The sequence below is a fragment of the Camelina sativa genome, chromosome 13, assembly GCF_030686135.1.
Source record: "Camelina sativa cultivar CO46 ecotype springtype chromosome 13, ASM3068613v1".
In the NCBI taxonomy this organism is placed as follows: domain Eukaryota; kingdom Viridiplantae; phylum Streptophyta; class Magnoliopsida; order Brassicales; family Brassicaceae; genus Camelina; species Camelina sativa.
This window is the reverse complement of record NC_141892.1, coordinates 655,654-677,799: the sequence shown is the minus strand read 5'-3', so window position 1 is coordinate 677,799 and position 22,146 is coordinate 655,654. Positions and strand designations below refer to the sequence as shown.

The window sequence follows — 22,146 nt, the reverse complement described above, 5'->3', positions numbered from 1 at the left end:
AGGACTTTAGAGGAATGTTGCTTTACCAAGTAGAAGACAAATCTTGGAGAATGTCTGAATTGAGTTTAGGTTTGATGTTGATGAAGATTTGAAAACATTATTAAATGTGTAATTAGCTACTAGACACTAGTTAGTATGAACTTTGCTGCCAAAAAAGAAAAAAAAAACAGTACTACGAACAATAGAATATAAATATTTATTGGATTCAGATAAACAAATACGCAAAGGAGACTGAAATCTAACGACGACCGAATCAATGTCGGAACAAAGGAGCAAGAAAAACGACGCGCCTAGGGAGAGAGCAAGAGGCTCGTGACCATCACGGACCACTAGGCGACAAAAGTAACGGTGCGTCAGGGGAGGTGGGAGCCACGCGCAAGAACCGAGAGATTCGATCTTGAAATTACACGCGCTTCGATGCACGCGCATGAGAATTCGAGCCTCCCAAAAGAACAAAAACAAATTCACTACAAAATCCCAAAACCTCTGTACTTCTGATTTTTTCCCCTTACATGTGACTGACAACTAAACTCGGTACTTCTGATTCCACATCACCAATTTTTTTTTTCTTTTTTGTTTAAAATTGGTGATATTAGTACTGCTGAATTTTAACCACAAATTTTACCATTCCATGATATCTAGAATCTTTACCAAAAAAAAATTAGTAAATATATACAACTTGATTGTTTAATTGCAAGTCCGTTGACATTAAAGAGTATATATTGGCAAAGTGATGCTTCAAATTCACGATATATATATATATATATATATATGTCTCGATCATAAATTCAACAAAATTATTAGTACGGGCCAATCATAGGATAAGAGAACGAATGGTTGGAGCTATTTCATTTATCTTCATGGTCGTGTACTCGTATATTATAAATATTCTATTCGTATCCAAGTCTTAGATTCGGTCATAGGCTATGACTCAATTGTCATAGCATAGGTCGTTAAATGGTACAAACCAGACCTTGAAGGCGGACCAGCGAATCTGAACAATGTTTTTCCACATTGGGATATTGTAGGTAAATATTTGTTGATAATAGAAAATTTCGTGTTAACGTCACGTGGAAAAAGATGATACACACATATATGCGGGACTTCCACGTTTAAAGTTGTTCATATATTTATTCTGTTTCAAAATATAGAATGTTTTAATTAAAGCACACAGATTAACAAGTTTTTACTTATTACAAGTTCAACCAATAAAAAACAATATTATATAATATAAAATATTAAACTAATTTAAAAATTGCATAAAAATTTGAAAACATTTTAAATTATGAAATAAAAAAACTTATTTAAAACATCTTATATTTTGAAACGGAAGGAGTATATTTTAACTATAAAAATTTTTTGTCACTATAAGTCTAGAGCATGGAACCTTCTTGACCCGAAAACCCAAACAGGATCTATACATATAGGGACAAAACATACACATGAATGTATAAACAAGTATGCTATATATGCGTATGTACTTATACAATTTGCGTTTATATAAGTATAATATAGTCTTCTATTATATGCACTAGCCAAAAATAATGTATGCAACAAGATACCTCCATGTATAGTTTTCTGCGAAGATCATTCTCATTCTCTCTTTACAGTAACTTCGCAGCTTTTACTTTTCTGAGACTAGTTCCTTCGCTTGACTGATCTTTGTTTACTCGTTAATAGTGTCATAGTGTAGTGTTGTGGTACTTGGACTTCAGGCTCCAATTGGTAGTGGTACTATATATAAAAACAATATACCGAAGTCTGTGCAAGAATAATTGTTGTATGAATGGAATGATATATGATCACTGAAAAATATTATTTTCTTCCTTAAAATTCTCTAATTTTATATTATTGTAAGATTGGTAAATCTTCAAAACTAATTGCGTCCGCTATGTCATTCTGCGTAGTAGTATAGTAATACAGGATCGAAATGATTCAAATATTCAATTATATGAATATATCTAGACTATGACCTATATTCTATAGTGCATGTGTTGGATATTTAGTTGTCCTATGAAATATTCTAACCAAGAGTGTGCCCACTCTCTAGCTAGTCTTTGCCAAAATTTTATTTATATAATTCCCCTCATTATAAATTTTGGCCAAACCCCCAAAAAAAAAAACAATGAGGGGTCCCTCAACTCTGGACCTTTTTGATATGGCTAAGTAAAATTGTCGACGATTTCCTTAACAACGTTATGCAACTCCTACGCCTACTCTTATCATTACCATTGACAATCTCCCGCTAATTAATTAGCTCCATTTTTTGTTGTTGAGTCTAATTATGATTATCGATATAAACTATTACTAGTAACAAATATAGTTAATTACATTACTGTTCTTGTGTTCACATACTAATTAAACTAGTATTAGATGGGACCTTCCATTTCGTGATTAATTTTAATTAACTTTCTTTCAGAAATATGGTTTCAAGGCAACTCACATATTTAAACTTCCAAGTATAAAGTCTGCAAGCCCTATTGTTAAGCCAGCCTAAATTTTCGTTGACTCAAACCAATATTAATGTGAACAGTTAGATCCAAATTATCGGAGTTCAATAGTTTCATGGATCTTAAATTTTAGGATGTAAGGGAATCATAAACTATCCGTAGATTTCTTTTCTTTCCTCATAGATATACATGTATCATCTTTGTCAGTTTACTGGTAAAAGAAGTTTTCTTTTCTTTTTGTTCACTTGTCTCAATCGTTGCCCACAATCAAGGCGGGGCCTTAGGTTATTCACCACCTTTACGTACAAATTTCTCACATATCTGACGTCACAATGGATTTACATATATGTGCTATGTGATTGGTACATGCACCAATCATTTTCAAATTTGTACAACAATTTGATTTCCTTTAATAACACAAGCCATGCACCTCAAGTTGCTGCTATCCTTTTTAACTTGACCAATAACTAAGAACCACATTTAACACACGTATGTGTACCAATGCATATCCATAAACGTTCATATGTTTCTTTTTTCTTGTTATAAGGATAATAGTTTCGTCCCGACTTACATCAGTCTATATTTAACTTTTTACCCAAATAATTGTTTTTTATAAGAAAATCGGCCATAGTGGCCGATAACAGATGATTGTGACGGATGATGATGACTGCCCATAAAAAGTTGCTTGGTCCTTAAGAAAACACACGAGGCCTAACAAATCGTCACATATCAGTATTACATATATCACATTAAACATAATAGCTTTGTGGACCGTTTTTGCTTAGCTCACTACTACTTCACTACTACTTTTAAAGATCACCAACATTTCCAACTTTTAAGCACATCAACATCGATTGAGCAATCATTGTAACGAATATTTGAAATCTCGAAGTAGGCCCAATAACGAAAGACTACAACATGGGTCGTCAAGGAAAGTTCGTTTCTAAACCGGATTGAACCGGACATAAGACACACACCCGGTTAATCAGAAGACAAGTCGCTCCAAAATGGTTTCGTTTCATTTCAAACATTAAATCATCTTTGCTACAAAGTATCCAAAGAAACATTAGGCAAAAATTCTAAAAACACAAAATTCGAGGAACCACGCTGCTGAACCAACGCGAGTCACTACTGCATCACTTCTTCTTCTCAGTTGCAGCAGCACCTCCACCAGACCTGCAAAAATACCAAAACCAAGTTTAAATCAGCAAAACAGAAAAACATTTCATTATGAAGGAGCAAAGTCTTTTAGTTAGCTGCATAATTAAAGATTGAAGGATGGAAAAGAAGAGAATAGAATTATACCTCATCTTGCGGAGAACACTAGACATCTCCTCTCTCTTTCGCTTGGCTCTCTTGTGGGTTCCCAACTTCCTCTTGGCAACTTTGAGAGCTCTCTTGTCTTTACCGACCTTCAAAAGCTCAGTGATCCTCTTCTCATAAGGAGCAAAACCAGCAACTTCCCTGATGAGGGACCTGATAAAGAGAGTTCTTTTGCTTGTTTTCTGTTTACAAAAAAAAAAGAAAATACTCATATCAGAAAAACCCTCAACAGGATATAACTCATCAGATGAAAATGATAACAACACTTAGAATGGAGACAGATTACCGCAAAACAACAAAACAAAAAGAGAGTAACATAGGCAAATCGGATTTTGAACAAGGCTACAAAGAATCAAAAATACAACAATATCATACTGTGATAAAGACAATAGAACTTAATCCCTTTCTACATATTCAATAATCTGTAGTAAGCAGCGATTCCAATTATTTTGTTTTCCTATAAGTTATACTAAAAAACCCATGATCTTGACCTATTCTACTTAAAATCTAACCAAGCACAGAAGTTAAACAAAACTGACCATTAAAACATGGAAGCAAGTAAAGAAGTAAGTACAAAAGAGCTAAAGAGTTTAAGAAACAAAAGAAGCTTTTACCCCTTTTCTGTTGTTAGGTCGAGGAGGTTGCTCTCGCTTTGTAACAACGTGTCCTTTGTTCAGCCCCACGAACAAGCCAGTCGCCACCATTTTCTTTGCAAATTCAATGACAAAGAAAAGACAAACAAGAAACCTCAGATCTACTTTGTATGCAACTACAATCAAAGCTCTCAAGATTCCAAAATCGATTCTAGTTACGAACTATTCAATTTCTCAAAAAGGATTTATAAGCAAATCGCGATGTAGTAGTACTAGCAACTAGTGAAGATTTCTAGATTCCAGGATCGCGATGTAGTAGTACTAGCAACTAGTGAAGATTTCTAGATTCCAGGATCGCGATGTAGTAGTACTAGCAACTATTGAAGATTTCTAGATTCCAGGATCTGCTTCCACCACTAATCGTAAGACAGTAAAAATACGAAATCAGGAAAGCGGATGATTTGAGATCACTCACCTGAGTTGTTTGAATCTCTCTTTGAGTGCGCCGCCAAGGAGAGTCGAAGAAGAAGATTGTGAGAGAGCGAAGACGAAACCAATTTATAGTCTTCTTAAAATAAAATAAAAAAGGAATATTCTTATTAGGGTTTTTAGCAATTTCAAATTTTCTATTTCCAATTATATCCCTGGCCATCGCGAGATCACGGAGTAAAACGACACAGTTTCTAATGTTGGACTTTTCTATTAATGGGCTTCTTTTTATACAAATCACTGTTTTCGTTTATGTTTGGGCCTTTCAAATACTTGATTTAGCTTAACTGTTTTTCGTTTATTTTTGGGTCTTTCAAATACTTAATTTAGCTTAATTAAAAATTAAAAATAAAATAATACACTGAATAAGTGAATAGAGAGAATGAATCTGTATGAACTACAAAGAACATAGAGTCAGAAACCAAAAAGTGATTTAATGAACTACTAAAATATTTTCCTTTATATGTATGTAACGTAATATTTAACTTGTCAACACAAATATAAAAAGACGTAAAATCAAGTTTCCCGAGATCATAAGATAGAAAATGTTATTCATATAATATAACCTTCTACTCAAGTATTCATATCACATGCATAACGATACAACTCTTGCAAGGAAAAATCATTTCAACCTCCCAGTTAAGACAAACAAACTCGCATACAAAAGACAACCAAAATCTGTTACGTTAGACCATGAGCAAATGAGAAATCACATCACACATCTCATTATCATTCACATTGTCGGTGTGGACCGTGTGGTTGATCCGACGGCTCGTCTCTCCACCATGAGAAAATGTCCAAGAGACTGCACATTGTTACGACCACCATTATTATTCTCTTCGTTTGTAATCCTGTTATGGGAAATGACAGTGGCATTTGTGCTTAGTTTTGAACATATAGAGAAAATCCATGGCTTGTAAGTTTTTAGATTCTTCTGGTGTTGATTGTTTCTAGCAGCCGTTTGATCTATCCTTGTTCGGTTTGATCTTCTCGAAAGTTCAAGAAAGCTTGATATCCCGATTAGATTTCCTAGTGTGTAGCTCCTATCGCGGAAAAATGATCCCATCGACTGAAAAAAAAGAGATGTGTAAAATGCTATATTTAGCGTATAGATGCAATAACTATAAAGTTAAGTTTTTGGTTTCATAGAAGAGGTCGACATTTTTATTAGGATGGTGAGTGCTGACCAAAAACAGATTACTAAGTATAAACTAAAATCTGATTTATAACCAAATAGAATTTTAAGCTTATGAAATTAATGATAATGCTAAAATTGAGAAGTATGGTGCTAACTGGTAAGAAATGATTGTACCATTTTGTTTTTATCCCTTTATCTATCATACACAATGACAATGAACAAAAGAAAAATCATCATTGGATTTTCTAGCAAATAAATTATCTTTATATATATATATATATATATATATATTCTATAACCTAAAAAATACTATGGTAAAATGGCGAAATTATTAGACATAAAAAACATAACTTCTTTGCTAAAATGCACAAAAGACGGAACCTCTTACATTTTAATTATAAATTTGGCAGAATGACAGAAAGCTGAACTCAAACCACAAATTTACGTAAATGACAAAAAAAGTGTGTGAAATCGGGTAGTTATTCTTAAACGGATTATTGCTAAAATTTTAAATGATTTCACTTTCCAATACGGTGTGATCAAAAGACAAAAGGTGACAAAATATTCGAGAAATTTGCTTTGGTCATTATTATATTAAAAATAACTTTCTTTTGAAGAAATTAACAATTTCCGACAAACGTGCCCTTTTCAGACAAAACCATCACAGCTTTAAAGTGAACACAATTGGTTCACGTTCGCTCTGAAGTCATCTCAACCAACAAAAACAATAGTACTATTATTGTATTTTAATTTTTGTAAACGAAAGAGAATGTGAATGACTGAATGCAATAGATAGATCCAAACTAGTAGTCAAAGTATAATCATTATCTTCCTTCTAAGTTTCCTTGAGGAGAAAAAAGAACCGTTGACAGTTTCAAACGGCTCATCAATTAATATGCAAGAAAAAGAAAAACACATAGATAAAACTGTAATCAACTAGGAGTATTAATTTTTCAAGCAAATCAGTATACTAAAAATAGTTCATTCCAGATATGGTAGAATTTTTAGAGGGATATGTAAGGATTCGACCAAGATAAGAACCTGCCATCCCGTGAATAGTTTACTATATTATATAGTCCATATATGATACATGTGTAATGCAGCTAGCTATGCATATATTTACAGTATAAGTAGCGGTGTATATATATATATATCTGACCTGGGAATCAAGATCGGAGGAAGAGTGAGAGGAGGGAGAAGGAGAGTGAAGAGAGCTGAAGGAGATGGAACCAGCAGAGACTTGCTCATGATGATGATGATGCTGAGTTCCTATTGTGAGTCCTCCGATCCTTGCATTTACAGGTCTCAGACCCAATGGCCATCCTTCTTCCTATACATAATCACATCCATTACATAGTTTACAAAAATCTATATATATAAAAAGTTCTTTGTGTTAAAGAGCGAAAGACAAAGAGATGATTAGGAGTATACCTGGTGAGCCATTGGAGTTTGAGACAGAGAGCGAGAGAGAGATTTGGTTGAAAATACAACAATAAACGTAGAAAGAAAAAGAAAACAAAAGTTGTGTATATAATTTTTGGAGAGAGAGAGAGAGGAAAATGATTATCTTATTTGGGCAATTAAGCAAAAATCGAAGAGATTAAAAATATAAAAGGAATTGGCTTCGCCCGGGTTCGAACCGAAGACCTTCAGTGTGTTAGACTGACGTGATAACCAACAACACCACGAAACCGTTTTGAAGGTAAGTTACAGTTTTATTTTATTTATTGGCAGTAAAAAAGAGAGTTTTAGCATGCACGGTGGGTAGCTCCATTAACTAGACCAACTCGTCGTGGTTTAATAACGTAATTTTTTTTTGTTTGGTGTGTGTGTAAAACAGCAGAATAATAATCTTATTTCTAGTTTTACATTGACAAAAATAAAAATTAATGAATAGACATGGAAAAACAAAAAGAAAATAGCATACACAACACAATCAGAGTACCGTTACAATTATAGAAGCTCGAAATTGAGAAAAGGAGAAAAGGAGAAAAGAAACTGGTATGGACAATAGACCATATGATTCGTCCAGTGTACCTCGAGAGACAAAAACACTTTATCCTTTGGACCACATCATACTGTTTTTGTAGCTTTCTATTTCTTTCTTTAAAGAAATATGGGTTCAACAACAATATACAATTATAGTATTCAAATTAACCAGTTAATTCTAAACTCAGGTCAGGTGTAACTTGTAAGCGTAACGGTTTTTACAATCTTCTAGGTTCTAATTTAAAACTAGGGATGTCAGTCAGGTAAGCTCCATGCTAGCATGAATTCGTACGGACATGATTATTTTATAGTCCAACACCGAAACTGTAAGTTTAAGGAATATAACTCAGTTTTTTTTTTTACAACTCAGTTTTTTTAATCCTCGTTTAATACATTTTCAAGCTATACATACAAGTGCGGTCTCTGCAGACTCTGCTCTTGTAATCTCTTGTCTGTATGTATGTTCCTACGGTATTGGATCTGTGTTCGTTTTGTAAGGTAGAGAGACTCTTACATCAGAATTTAAAATCTATATGTATCAATTTTCCTTCTTCTTCTTTGACTGTGTATACAGTATACAAATTAAACTCAGTAGACTATGCATGAATACGTGAGAGCTATACATAATACACCGTATAAAATATACATATATATGTACAAGAATTGAGAACGGTTGTGTCAAAAAAGAGAGCCTTGACGACCGACTCTGCGAGGTAATCCAAAATTTTGGTAAGCCCGGATTTGGCCTTTGATTGTGGCTGTAACGATCACCATTCCCCAAGCTGTTGGCTGAACCGCATGTGCTCCATGACTACCACTACTATCAAACCAAGACCAAGATGAAATCCGAGAGGAGATTGATAAAGAAGGTGAATCCCCATGCTTTAATGACTCTCCTGTGTTGTTCTCTGATTCGTTTTGTGGGATCTGTGTCATGGGATCGTCTTCTTGATGTTGTTCTGTTGCTCCATCTGTGGTGCCCTCATTGTTCTTCTTAGGTAACGGTGGGAGGCCTGTTTTTTTATTTGTGGTCGCGTTTTCCTGGGTAGTTGAAGTTTTTTTCGGGTTTCTTTTCGATTGGGTTTGTGCGGACGGTGGTTCACCTTTTACAACGCCATTCCACGGGACTGCCACAGAAACATCTTTGCAAGGGAAGGTTTCGTAAGATGTACACATGTTGACGGTTTTTCTACCGGTGATTCCTAGTCGTGGCTCCTCGTGTTTCCACACGTAAACCTGTGAGTCTTCGCTTGCGCAGACAATGTGCTTTGCATCTACGGTGTAAGATGCTGTCATTTGGCTGTTAACGTTTTTGAAGCCTGGATTATGGGTAAATACGAGATTAAAAATTATTACTTTGTGAAATTGAACGAAGAAACGAATGGAGTTGATTGAGTGACATTCATACCTCTGAATTTTTGAACAAGTTCAGTACCGTCAAGAATCCGAATGCGTGAATCAGCAGAAGTTACAAGCATTTCCGATGGATTAACCGGCGAAAACTGTTATATGCAACCCAACGGTATGTTGAAAAAGCATCTACAAGCAAAAGAAAACAACAATTTAAACGTTTTAACATAAGAGTGGAACCTGGAAAGCTGTGATCTTTTTAGCTTGAGCTTTCTTTTTGTTTTGCAGATCAATATGGTTTGTTTGATCCAACTTGCAATCTGATCAATCATTAGAGAAAGTAAATTTTACAAACTTTCTGAAGAATTTAAAGTTAATATACGATCGTTTACAAAACAGAATAAGTCTTTAGCATATATACCCTCTGCACTGTAAAGCCGACAATTCCCATTGATTGAACCAACAAATGCAGCCTACCAAAGAGCATAGAGATATCAATACGAGCTCGTTTATGCAAGTATATTCCCGTGACAATTCAAGAAAATTATGTACCTGACCATCAGGAGTATAACAAACTGCGGTAACCATTTCCTTTAGATCATTCCATTCAACTACTTGACGGTTTGATATGTTCCATATACGGATCTTGGCATCAAGGGAGCCACTGATGAAGTAATCTTCATCCAATGGATTGAATTGTACACAAGTAACTAAAAACAATAGAAGAAGACATGAATCTCCAAGAACCGTATGACATTTAGGGAAGATGAGTATTTATGTACATATTCCTGTCTTACCGTAGTCATTGTGGGCAAAGAGCTTTAGACAACTTTGAGTTTCAATATCCCACAACCGCACAGTTTTGTCCATGGAAGATGAAAGCAATAGCTGCATATCGAGTAAGGAATTGTTAACTTTGTCAATAGACATCAACGGTTGCATTCATCAATGTTGGCAAGAAAAGGAGATAATAAATTAACCTGTGACCGAGACCAGGATAAGTCCAGAACATCATCCAAGTGACCAGTGAAAGAGCAAACTGGTTTATCTGATAATGAAAACACAGTTTCAGGTGCATGGACATAATCTGGTATCTGATTTCCTTTTCTACTCATTGAACCTTTCCCTTTTTTCTTCTTATCCGGTAGCATTTCAGCAGCGTCACCTTCCGTAGAAGATTTATCTGTAGAACCAGACATTGAAGGATGAATCGGTGTCAAGCTGCCTTCATTCATTGACATGATTTCACATTCTTGGACCTCCCACACATGGATTGCACAATCCTCCCCTGCACTTGCTAATAAATGAGCATCAGGACTAAATTTCATAGTCCAAATACCTCCTTGATGAGCTTGAATCTCTTGACACATATGCAGAGCACTCAAATCTTTATGAGACTTCCCTGAATGCCTCACTTTCACCCATTGGCTCGTTTGTTCACTGTTCTTCTCCGCTACTTTTGGACTGTATGTACCACTACTACCACCATTTGAATCTTTCTCTTTCTCTGAAACCTTAGAGGAGCTCATAGAATGAGCAACGCCCTTTATATTCTTTAACAAAGCAGCTCCTCTCTTCTTGCTTACTCTCAAACTCTTTGACACATACGAATTAAATTTCCTAAAATCAAGTGTGGAATTCGCATTCTCACGCCTCATAAGATCCTTAACAACAGATGAATATCCAACGGTTTTCTCAAATTCTTCCATTGTCAATTGCTTACCGGTTTGCAAATCGCTAAGACGATTCCACATTCCATTCTCACCATACTCCTTCACTATGAACTCTTTCCCAGTATCAAGATTCTTAATCAAGAAAAAAGCACTGAATTGAGTATTGGAGACTACCGAGGAGAGCAGCACGCCATTACGTTGCCCTCGAGACTGATGACCGTTTGGTGCGTTCGACGGCGAGGCTTGCGTTTGGGTGAAGTAGGGACAAATCCTCGCACACGGAGCTCCAATCGCAGACGTGGTTCTAGTTAATCGCGATTTCGGCGTTTTCCCTAACATATCCTCTTTCCTCGTTTTCTCAGCAGAAGACGCTTCGATATCGGAATCAGATCTCGACCGCACAAGCATAACCGACATCGATGGAGATCGATGAACTCGTTGATCCACCGGAGAAGAATTCTGATCTAACTCCTCCACCTTCGATTCCGCAACGCGAGAACCTGAGGAGGATCCACCCGCCGTTGCCGCCGCCGTAGGTTCACTCACGCGCTGGATGGAGATAGTTCCGAGCATATTCTTCTTAGATTCAAGTCCCATTCCATTACGAAGCCGACGGCGACGCTCCGTGATAGATCCTGGCGCCGACATCCAGATATCATAGTCCGGCGACATATCCGGCGCAGGAGCAGCGCGAGAGGAGGAAGGTACGTTAGAGGAAAACGAGATCCGGCAATCGTCGAAGTCACCTTCTTCCTCATCTGAAGATGATGCTAAATCCAAAGGCACGACGGAAGAGATACGATTAGAGCTATCGAAAAAGTGATCATCGTCGTCTTCGACCTCGCCTAACCCCGCCCAATTCATCGTCATCGTCTTCCTCCGTTCCAATTTCCCGTTTTCGCCGCCTCGATACGCCATTACTGTTCATATGTTTCAAAAACTTCCAGATTTTTGTTCTTTGGGGGGTTTTTTTTTTTTTAATTTCAAACTTTTTTTTTTAATTCTTCATCGTTGTTTGTGTGAATTTGGTTTTGGAGGGAGAATAGTGGAAAGGAGAGAAACAAGGGATCCCTGCCATTCTAAATTTGTGAATACTGAATACAACGTACAAATCAAAAGTAAATCCTTGATAGGACTAAAATCTCATATTCCCCTAAAAGTGAAATCTGAACTTAATAAATAAAATTACAGTTACATGTTATTTACCAATAGAAAATTAACAAAACAATATTATGTATCATCATTATAACGTTAAATTAGAGAAAGAAAAAAATTCACCAGTTAGTGTTAATCTATCTAAAAAAAAACTCCTCAAAAACTACTACAAAAAAAAAACACTTTCAATTTCAAAAGTTTAGTGTTAACCTATCTTGTCTGACACATTATACCTTCTTCCGCCACCTCTTCAATTTCTTCTCTAAATTATCTTTTTGGTTTACCCCGGTTCATGAACCAACTTATGCTTATACTAAGGCGGTTTTAGTAACCTAAAAAAAAAAGAAAAATATATCAGGGAAGTCTTACACTTTATTCCGGTCTTTGCCATTTTTGACTCGGTACGTAGTCCTAACCGTCGGACGAAAATGATTTTGATCCCAAACTAAAGAAGTAAATTTTGTTGACAAATAAAATAAACTGAAAGAAAATTAAAAGGAGAGATGAAAGCTAAACACAAATATATAAATCAATACTTTCTTTGACATATCTGTTTTTAATTAATATTTGCATAGGAAGGGATAGATACAATACACTTGAATTTGTAAGATCATATCATTGAAAAAAAATGATTAGTGGTAAGAAAGATAATGGAACTGAGAAAGTCAAGAAAAATCCACATGGGATTAAACGGACGTTAGCGGTAATCTGTACCTCAAACGGCAGTTCTGGATGATGCAAAAGATTGGCCAGTGTGAACCGTTGGATAATATAGAAACGGTAATATTGTAGGCTTTTTAGCGAGAGCCGTCCGATCTTAATCACTCAGGGCATAAATGGGCCCAAAATAGGGCCGAAATCCGAGAAAGTAAAAAAAAGGCCTTTTTGAAACTATTGAATATGATAGATAAACCCAATTAAAAAAATACCAACGGATCATCACTAACTAAACTCAAAATTTTGAAATTGGAAGAGAATGAATGGATCCGCAAACCCCTGCGAGTCTTAAAAGACGATTGTAAAAGATTGATCAAAGCTTTTCTGATTGATACTTGAAAGAGAATACAACTTGCTCCTTATATACGGAGACTTCAACTACTGGAAACACAAAACAACTAACTCCAAAGAAATAGCAAAACACAACCCATGACTCGTTCTAGTCCACGACTCACGACTCTGCTCCTACAAACTCGGTTTGAATTATTCTTGCTTTGACCACTTCAAACCCAACATACCTTCCCCAAACTGAATGCGGCTAACGCATTACAGTTTGCTCTTTGATCTTCGGATTCTCCTGCACTCCAAGCAGCTCTCTCAGCTTGAAGAACGTATCAAGCTTCAAAGGCTTTGTCATGATATCTGCTACTTGGTCCTTAGTTCCACAATGAATCAAACTAACCTCTTCTTCCTTCACTAAATCACGGAGAAAATGAAACCTGACCTGAATGTGTTTAGTTCTGCCATGTAGGACAGGATTCTTTGAAAGCTTGATCGTAGAACTGTTGTCACAAAGAACGTTAACACACTCCTCCTTGGCTTCATTGAAACTTCCCAGTACCCTCTTCATCCAAAGACATTGAGTAGCACAAACCGATGCAGCAATGTACTCCGCCTTTGTTGTGGAAAGAGCCACAACTGGCTGCTTCTTCGAACTCCATGCTACAACTGCATTACTCATCATGAAAACGTACCCAGAAGTGCTTCTTCCACTGTCTATGTCACCAGCAAAGTCGCTGTCTGTGTATGCTTTTAAGGAGCCTTCCCCGTCACCTGAATACAACAGCCCCATTGCTAAAGTTCCTTTAATGTACCTTAACACTCTCTTGACAGCCAAGAGGTGACCAGCCTTGGGTTGCATCATAAAACGACTCAGAAAACACACCACAAACATGATATCGGGTCTTGTAGCAGTGAGATACATAAGACTACCAATCAACTGTTTGTATAAGGATGGATCTGCATCTTCTCCCTCCATCTCCTTTGACAGCTTTGTTCCGGGAACAATCGGATTATTCACCGGATTACACTCGTCCATCCCGTACCGTGCCAACACCTCAGCTGCATATTTCTTTTGACAGATAAAGATCCCATTCTCACTCTGTTCTACCTCCACGCCTAAGAAATAACGCATTTTTCCCAAATCCGTCATCTCAAACTCCTTTTTCATTGAAGCCTTGAACTCCTCACACAACTCTGCATCATTTCCTGTGAAGATAAGATCATCAACATATAGACTTACAATGAGCACTCTTCCTCCATGTTCATTTTTTATGAATAGAGTGTGTTCAATTTCACACTTGATGAAGCCCTCCCTTTGAAAGTACTCTTCGATCTTGCTGTACCAAGCCCTCGGAGCCTGCTTGAGACCATAAAGTGCCTTCTTTAATTTGTACACTTTGTTCTCCTCATCACCTTTCACGTAACCTTCCGGTTGCTCCACAAACACAGTCTCCTTTAACACTCCATGAAGGAACGCGCTCTTGACGTCAAGTTGATACACACTCCACCTTCTTTTAGCCGCTTCAGCAAGTAATATCCTGATAGTGTCCCACCGTGCTACTGGTGCGAAAACTTCATCGTAATCAACCCCATGCTTTTGTGAATATCCCTTAGCAACAAGTCTCGCTTTAAACTTGTCGACTTCTCCCTTCTCATTCAGCTTGGTCTTGAATACCCATTTAACTCCAATCTTTTTCATCCCTTCAGGCAATTCAACCAACTCCCACGTACCATTTCTTTCAATTGATTGGATCTCGGCGTCCATTGCTTCTTTCCACTTCGATTCCTCAGCTACTTCCCAATAGTTCACCGGATCATCAAGAGAGACGTTTAAAGCCCAATGTAATTCTTCTTCTTCCTCATCAGTGGAGCCCTCTCCCCTTACATAATCCTGTAAATATCTTGGTGGAGCTCTGGTTCTTGGTTGCACTTGAACTGTTGCAGCAGGTGTAGTTGATGTTGTTGTGATATGCGGCTCTGCCTCAAGATTCTCAGCTTCTTCCCGAGTGTTGTTTGTGTGCGAACTCTGACTTTCTGCAACCTCTTCTTCTTCTTCAAACACCAACACATCATTTGTTTCTTCAGCACTGCTTCGTTCCCACCTCCAATTTTGATTTTCATCAAATATGACATCCCTGCTCACAATGACCTTGTTTTCAGTGGGATCAAACATCTTGTAAGCTTTGGAGCCATCACTTACACCGAGAAATATGCACCTCTGGCCTCTGTCATCAAGCTTCACTCGTTTTTGGTTTGGGACATGAGCATATCCAACACACCCAAACACTCTGAAATGCTCCACATTCGGTTTGATACCAGTCCAACACTCTTGAGGTGTCGTCTCCTTTAATGCAGTAGTGGGGGACCGGTTCAGAATGTGAGTTGCCCAGCTCGCAGCTTCTCCCCAGAATTTCTTCGGTAGACCCTTTTCAATGAGTAAACATCTCACCATGTTCATGATAGTTCGATTTTTACGTTCTGCAACGCCGTTTTGCTGAGGTGTAAACGCTGCTGTGATTTGTCGCTTGATACCATTGGATGCACAGAAATCATTAAACTCCTTAGAAGTGAATTCTCCTCCACGATCACTTCTTAGACACCCTATTTTCACTCTTGCTTCATTCTCAACCATTAGCTTAAAGGTTTTGAAAAATGTGAACGCTTCACTCTTCATAGACAACAAGTAGATCCAGCTTTTTCTGCTAAAATCGTCGATAAAACAGAGAATGTACCTCTTTTCTCCAATTGTATTAGGCTGAATGGGCCCACACAAGTCAGTGTGTACAAGCTGCAGCTTCTCTGTTGCGCGCCAATTAGCTTGCTTAGGGAAGACTTCTCTGTGTTGTTTTCCCTTAGCACATACCTCACACACCTCATTTACTTTCTCAATTGGGGAAAGCCCTACCACCATCTGCTTTGTTGATAGACTCTGCAAGCTTTGTTGATTCAGATGTCCAAATCTTTTGTGCCATAGATTTGGATCATTGTTTGACACTTGCAAGCACGACATTTCCGAAGACTCGGCTAGGATGGCGAACATTCTATTAGTTGTCATAGATGTGCTCATGATCAGACCCCAATCATCATGAAACACTTTGCAGCTCCCATCTTTTATGAGTATTGCCATCTTCCTTTCTTGCAACTGTCCAAGGCTCAAGAGATTTGTTGTTAACTCTGGTACATAGTACACATCTGATATGATGTGGCTTCTCCCTTGAATGTTAATCTTACGCTCCCTTGGCCTTGAACCCTCATCTTCGAATTATTTCCCAATCTTACCGTGTGCATCGCCTTTTCATCCAGATTAGTGAACCAGCTTCTATCTCCCGTCATGTGATTTGAGCAGCCCGAATCCAGAAACCACACACGATCTCTCTGCGATCCCTCCTCTTCTACAAACGACATCAGCAATAATTCTTCTTTCTCATGTAACTCAACATAGTTTGCAGTACGTTCCAAGCAGGGCACTCAGATTGGTAGTGTCCCAGCTTGTGACACTTAAAGCATTCTATGGTGGCTCTGTTGTTGAATCTCCCACGACTTCTGCCTCTAAAGCCTCCTCTTCCTCTTCCTCTACCTTCAGATGAGATTTTCAAGACATGTTCTTCTTCTGCCACTCCTCCTCCCATTCGTTGTTCATGAACTAGAAGACTGCTTTGAAGCTCATCCAAGGTCAGCTTATCGAGATTACTTGATTCCTCAATTGAACACACCACATAGTTAAACTTCATTGTCAGAGATCGCAAGATTTTCTCCGAGATACTGTTCTCACTTAGCGCATCTCCATACGCTCTCATCTTCTTTGCTATTGCAAGGGTCCTTGCAAAATAGCTATTCACGTTCTCTCCATCTCGCATCTGTAGGATCTCGTACTCCTTACGCAAGGCTTGGAGTTGTGCCCGCTTCACCTTTGTTGATCCTTCAAACTTCTGTTTCATGCTCTCCCAGATTTGTTTGCTTGTATCCGTGTTGAGGATTGTGTCAAGAATGTCTCTATCGATGGATTGATAGAGAAAATTCTTGAGTTTCAGATCCTTCAGCTTCTGTTCCTCAATCACCTTATGTTGCGCCTCAGTAGGGACGACCCCGTCAACCTCACTGATCCCATTCTCTATGAGATCCCAATACTCCTTCGAACGAATGAAATTCTCCATCAAACGTGCCCAATGATCATAGTGACCATCGAACTTTGGAATAGCTGGAACCACGAACCCTTTCGCACTGTTACTGCTATCTCCCATCGGAATTTCGTTCTCTCTCTCTGCTCTCAACAACTCAGGTCTCGTTAGTGATGAGCGCTCTGATACCAAATCTTAAAAGACGATTGTAAAAGATTGATCAAAGCTTTTCTGATTGATACTTGAAAGAGAATACAACTTGCTCCTTATATACGGAGACTTCAACTACTGGAAACACAAAACAACTAACTCCAAAGAAATAGCAAAACACAACTGAACACAACCCATGACTCGTTCTATTCCACGACTCACGACTCTGCTCCTACAAACTCGGTTTGAATTATTCTTGCTTTGACCACTTCAAACCCAACAGCGAGAACCACAGAGTTGGATTCGTCTTCGATTTCAAAGGTCAGGGTCGTCCTTCGAGTTCGTCCCCGGGAGATTTGCGCCGGCAATGACGAGAGCTGGTAATCGTCTTTTTTTTTTTTTTTCTTTTTCCATTTTGTCAATTTTAAGTTATTATTATTATTATTACTTTGAAATTTGAATATGGATTTGGAGCAGCCGAAACGAAAGCTATCAGCTGGATGCGTTTTACGGGAGAGATGATGATAACGTGAAGCAGATCTTCGATAGAGAAGTAAGCCCTTTGGGTTTTGATTCCTGGGGTGGTCTTTCACGGTTTCAACGCTACAGTGCTTGCTTATGGGAGCCACCAAGACCTTTTTATCTATGCAGGTCTGTTTTAAGCTACAATTTTTTGGATTTCTCTGTTAGTCACTTTCTATGGTCTGTTTTTAAATAGTGTGGAAATTGGAGAATTTGTGACCAGTGAAGTGTTGTTTTGATCTGTATGTAGAGGATAGGGTTGGGTGAAATGAGAGATTTTTAGTGATTAATATCTTGATTACGGTATGTTGGGTTGCTTAGCTTCTGATTGATTTTGTACACTTCTTTTTTTTTTTTATCAAAACCAGTGTAATTAATGTTGAGCTCTGAAAATGGCTTTACCAGCCGAAGATAGCTCTTTCCTACGTTTGAGGTTTTCTGTATATTGCTTCCTCATATTGGTTTCAGGACATAGGTATCCCTTTCAGTGGTCTGGTGTTCTACATCTTAAAACCACACTTCCCTCATACTTTATGCATGCACAGGGATCCATTTGTGACCGCAAGGAACTTTTTTGGTGGGGAAACTCTTGCCGCTTCACATCTATGGGTATGCTCTTCTGCATTCATTGTGTTTAAAAATTGATATAGCTCGTTGCTCCATGTATCATATAATATTTATATAAGTGATTAAGTTCTTTGAACATCCAGGAACCTTTACAGAATCTGCAGTTAGCTTCTCCAACCAAAGAAGATGAGATAGACACATCTGGCGACGAGAAACTATTGGTATCAGAAGCAAGCTTTGAGAGGTTGGCTTGTAAGGACGTTAGTTGTCTCTTCTTTTTTAGTTAGCTTTTCGTTGGTTCTTTTTGCTTATTATGATTTCTTCTTGTTCTGTGATTTCAGGTTTTCAATAGCTGATTCAAACACATGTATGAATGAACAAAGGAGATAACGAGTCTTGAGGAATCGGAATTAAAAGGTTTGTTACTTGTTACTATTAATTAAGCCTTGTTTTGCTTAGCTGTGTTGCAGATAAGCTTAATAAATTTGGAATATATTCTTTAGATTTCGTGGAAAATACCATCTCCGTATTCAACCTCAGGCAGATACGAACGTCCTCTTTACTTTTCAGCTTATTATATAGTTTCTCCTTTCTTTTGAGTTAGCTTTCCGTTGGTTCTTTTGCTTATAATGACAAATGATAAACATTAAGGTCTTATGCAAACAATTTGTCAGATCAAAGTTTGGTCTTCTTGAGTTTTTGCCTATGTAATTGGATTTTATTAAATAAGCAGCAATGTCTTCTTTAATTGGTTAGGTTGGATTGTATATCAGATAGGCCGGAGTTTCAATTAGTCTTTGATGAATGTTTTCTTTTCTCAGAAAACCCAAGTGTAGTTAATCTTATCTAAGGTTGCCGAAAATAGTTCAATAAAGGACTTGGCATTTGGTTTCAACATGAGAACTGAAAAAAACTTACTACAATTCAGCTTTTAGAGCAATGCATGAAACCAATTTCCAACCAGTCCTAAACTTTTTTATTCTGTGTAGCAAGTGCTTGATTTTGGTAATGTTTACATTCTCTTTTGTGTGTGAAAGACTTTTCTCTCTTTTTCTCTGAAAAAAAGAATTTTACTTTGTTGTTGTCAATCTTCTTGTGTCCCTAGGTTTGATCGGGACTGGAAAAAAAATAGAAGACTTTGTTGGTTCAAAGACAACTATTCAGGTTTGAGATCAGCTTCTCTGGATTTTTTGTTTAATATACAAACTTGGCACATTTCCCCTCTCAATCTTCATGTACCTGCTTTATTTGCTGCAGATCAGGAGCCATGCCCAAAAATACTTTTTAAAGGTCCAGAAAAATGGGACTTTAACACATGTGCCACCCCCTAGGCCTAAGCGCAAAGCTGCTCACCCATAGCCTCAAAAGGCATAAAAGAAATGGCCAACATGTAATCAATCTGACCGCAACTCAATTCTGCAGCTCAAATGTCGCTTCATGTTTCCATGTCCTTTCCTACTCAAATAAACAACCTTCCTGGCTACACTTCATGGGATGATGATACCTCCACATTGCTTAATATAGCCGTAAGCGGGGTTACTCCACCAGAATATGAACTTGATACTTTTTGTGGAGCAGAAGGCATGCATTCTCATCTCTACTCAATTTCTATAGTAATTGCTTTGGTAGTCGATTTACTCTATCTTATGAAGTTTCCTATGCTAAATGTGGCTTACAATGTTATTGTTTCAGTTGTTGTTGGATCAAATGGCATACCATGTGAGAGTAGTCCTTCAGCATCTGGTATACGAAGATCAAGCAGAACACTATTAGATTCCCAAGATTTAAGACTGGCGAAACCAGCTCCCTCAATACATGGTGCTTATCTGAAAAGTTGGGTGACTATTTCTGAGTTTTCATTTTATGGTGGGCACTGTTCTAATGGTTGCTTTGCAGGTCTTAGGTTGACCAGAACTTGAAATCTGATATTTCTGCAATTTGTTTTCTGTTCACAGACGTCTCTCATAAATGAGTACATTCACTTCTTAAACACAGCCAACAGTTAATAATAGCCTCCAGTTTCATCTGCTTGCATAACCCTTCTTAGGATCACGCTAACTTCTTCATTCATTTAATCTTTTTTGAACACACGGAGACGAGCTAATGGAGTTAAAGGTAACTTTTGCGAACCGTGCAAACAGCCAAATAAATTCAAAAAATGTCTGCTTCCACTGTCAATATTGGTTTCACTTACACATAGCTCTGTGTTTCTCAGGGAATTGGAGATAAGATGGCTGACTACATTACTGAACTCATGTGTATTATGCTGATCTTTCTGTCAATTATGAATTATGCGTATGTAGTGAATTATGTGTGTTAATGCTGATCTTTCTTACTTGCTATCCTATCATTATTAGTCAACTAATAGTGGTATAACCATTCTTATAAATTGTGTGGTGTATTTATACGGAGTTGATTGTCATAGTAAACTTTGCAACTATATAGATCTCTGTTGTCATTTTTCTCTAGTGGAAGGATCGGTTGATCGGTGCTCTTAAGGAGATAGAAGGTGGAGGTCGGGCAGGGAAAGCTAAAGATCTTTTTTTTACAAGACTAACGGAAGCATTCAGGACAAAGACAGCGCAGAGGATACCAAGGTACGTAGCTTGTTCTTCTTTCCATTCATAGTTTCATCTGTATATTTATCATTGTGTGTGCATGTGTCTCTCCGTTTATTTTGGCTTATGTATATCGGATGCAGACATTAAAATTTCAAGAACTATTAAATTACAGGTATCAGTGGAAGAGAATCCTCTGTGTGCTAGTTCTGATGTTGCGGAAAGTAACTTTGGTAGGAAAATATCTGGATCAGAATACAGTATTGATCTAAATGGAGATGCTTTGTGAATGGAAAACGTGCAAGAATAATACCTTCTGTGTCAGAAGAATCTGCCGACGGATTAAATGGTACTGATGGTGGCTCTCTACCTCCTCAGGTTGCTTCTAACTCAACCGGACCAAGTAAATAGCAGAGCGCGGAGGAATCCGAATTAAAGGTGTTGTGTGTTTTTGTTTTGATGCAGCTTCGGTATGTGATATATGCACATCATGAAGATGGGGGTAAAGCTTTGATATGATTTTTAATGTGTTGCATTATGAGGTTCTTCCAACCTCTTTTCAGTCTGCTCCCTCTTACTCTCTAAGATTTAAGTCGTAGTAGTCTTCTTACTTCTTAGATACAATCAGTATAAAAAAGGCTAGAAAGAGAAGAGAGAGAAACTTGAATACCACGTCATATTGTTTATTTGGAACCGAGGTAAGATCTCTTGTTCTGAATGTTTTATAGAACTTGTTCTTTTCATGTTGTGTAATAATCTTTCAATGGTAATTTTATTTTTTTACTGTTGGTTTAGGAGTCTGGCTTTGATGTTTGTGTATCATTGGGTTATGTTCGGATGATTGATGTAATATATATATCTTTCAATATTAGGAATATTGGGCTTTTTAACCGTTCTTGTCAGTTGTTGTTGTTGAATTTTTTGGGATAATGAAGGAGGGGAAAAAAAGATGGTAATAAACAAGGATTCTATGAATTTTGTTACTGGGTGGATCATTTGACTAGTTAAGTTGAAAAAGTAAAAAAAAAAAAAAAAACACTAAGATGCAGACCACCAACCAGGTGATAATGAT

General features: G+C 37.4%; 4 protein-coding genes and 1 non-coding gene across 48 annotated transcripts; 1 reads left to right on the top strand and 4 right to left on the bottom strand.

Moving 5' to 3' along the window:
* Positions 1–3,447: 3,447 nt before the first annotated feature.
* LOC104737800 (large ribosomal subunit protein eL36x) lies at positions 3,448–4,973 on the bottom strand. The gene is made up of 4 exons (XM_019234373.2): positions 4,842–4,973; positions 4,388–4,480; positions 3,756–3,955; positions 3,448–3,626 (listed from the first exon to the last, which is right to left on the bottom strand). Exons 2-4 carry the CDS (start codon positions 4,475–4,477, stop codon positions 3,587–3,589), a joined length of 330 nt encoding a protein of 109 aa, XP_019089918.2. The 5' UTR covers positions 4,478–4,480; positions 4,842–4,973; the 3' UTR covers positions 3,448–3,586.
* Positions 4,974–5,386: 413 nt separating this feature from the next.
* Positions 5,387–7,571, bottom strand: LOC104734254 (uncharacterized). The gene is made up of 3 exons (XM_010453782.2): positions 7,425–7,571; positions 7,153–7,323; positions 5,387–5,924 (listed from the first exon to the last, which is right to left on the bottom strand). Exons 1-3 carry the CDS (start codon positions 7,434–7,436, stop codon positions 5,589–5,591), a joined length of 519 nt encoding a protein of 172 aa, XP_010452084.2. The 5' UTR covers positions 7,437–7,571; the 3' UTR covers positions 5,387–5,588.
* A 41-nt stretch (positions 7,572–7,612) lies between these two features.
* Positions 7,613–7,686, bottom strand: TRNAV-AAC (transfer RNA valine (anticodon AAC)). Its single transcript has one exon. It is a non-coding gene; the product is annotated as a tRNA-Val (tRNA).
* An 817-nt stretch (positions 7,687–8,503) lies between these two features.
* LOC104734253 (uncharacterized) lies at positions 8,504–12,119 on the bottom strand. Its single transcript, XM_010453780.3, has 7 exons — positions 10,313–12,119; positions 10,130–10,220; positions 9,885–10,042; positions 9,754–9,805; positions 9,573–9,652; positions 9,391–9,484; positions 8,504–9,301 (listed from the first exon to the last, which is right to left on the bottom strand). The coding sequence occupies exons 1-7, from the start codon at positions 11,921–11,923 to the stop codon at positions 8,661–8,663; spliced, it is 2,727 nt and encodes a 908-aa protein (XP_010452082.2). The 5' UTR covers positions 11,924–12,119; the 3' UTR covers positions 8,504–8,660.
* A 968-nt stretch (positions 12,120–13,087) lies between these two features.
* Positions 13,088–21,857, top strand: LOC104734251 (protein REVEILLE 4-like). 44 transcript variants are annotated; one of them, XM_087482509.1, is made up of 14 exons: positions 13,088–13,162; positions 17,711–17,807; positions 17,905–18,078; positions 18,495–18,558; positions 18,672–18,768; positions 18,858–18,933; positions 19,622–19,680; positions 19,774–20,097; positions 20,209–20,354; positions 20,472–20,631; positions 20,732–20,811; positions 20,986–21,113; positions 21,250–21,452; positions 21,540–21,857. In XM_087482509.1, exons 1-6 carry the CDS (start codon positions 13,141–13,143, stop codon positions 18,866–18,868), a joined length of 465 nt encoding a protein of 154 aa, XP_087338635.1. In that variant the 5' UTR covers positions 13,088–13,140; the 3' UTR covers positions 18,869–18,933; positions 19,622–19,680; positions 19,774–20,097; positions 20,209–20,354; positions 20,472–20,631; positions 20,732–20,811; positions 20,986–21,113; positions 21,250–21,452; positions 21,540–21,857. The 44 variants fall into 44 exon arrangements, with proteins under 44 accessions (XP_087338635.1, XP_087338623.1, XP_087338617.1 ...); XM_087482497.1 differs by having other exon boundaries at positions 18,660–18,760; positions 20,209–20,334; positions 20,413–20,534; XM_087482491.1 differs by having other exon boundaries at positions 18,660–18,760; positions 20,209–20,349; positions 20,732–20,774.
* Positions 21,858–22,146: the final 289 nt, after the last annotated feature.

Bases quoted from the DNA above. Each gene is read 5' to 3' on its own strand.
- LOC104737800 (XM_019234373.2), bottom strand. From the start codon at position 4,477: ATGGTGGCGACTGGCTTGTTCGTGGGGCTGAACAAAGGACACGTTGTT. The intron at 3,956-4,387 runs GTAAAAGCTTCT...TTTTGTAAACAG, and splicing joins GACCTAACAACAGAAAAGGG to AAAACAAGCAAAAGAACTCT. The intron at 3,627-3,755 runs GTATAATTCTAT...GTATTTTTGCAG, and splicing joins AGTGTTCTCCGCAAGATGAG to GTCTGGTGGAGGTGCTGCTG.
- LOC104734254 (XM_010453782.2), bottom strand. The intron at 5,925-7,152 runs GTCAGATATATA...CTTTTTTTTCAG, and splicing joins CCTCCGATCTTGATTCCCAG to TCGATGGGATCATTTTTCCG.
- LOC104734253 (XM_010453780.3), bottom strand. From the start codon at position 11,923: ATGGCGTATCGAGGCGGCGAAAACGGGAAATTGGAACGGAGGAAGACG. The intron at 9,806-9,884 runs GTACATAATTTT...GCTCTTTGGTAG, and splicing joins GTTATACTCCTGATGGTCAG to GCTGCATTTGTTGGTTCAAT. The intron at 9,653-9,753 runs GTATATATGCTA...ATGATTGATCAG, and splicing joins TCGGCTTTACAGTGCAGAGG to ATTGCAAGTTGGATCAAACA.
- LOC104734251 (XM_087482497.1), top strand. From the start codon at position 13,141: ATGGATCCGCAAACCCCTGCGA. The intron at 13,163-17,710 runs GTCTTAAAAGAC...CAAACCCAACAG, and splicing joins GGATCCGCAAACCCCTGCGA to CGAGAACCACAGAGTTGGAT. The intron at 18,559-18,659 runs GTATGCTCTTCT...TTGAACATCCAG, and splicing joins TTGCCGCTTCACATCTATGG to GAACCTTTACAGAATCTGCA.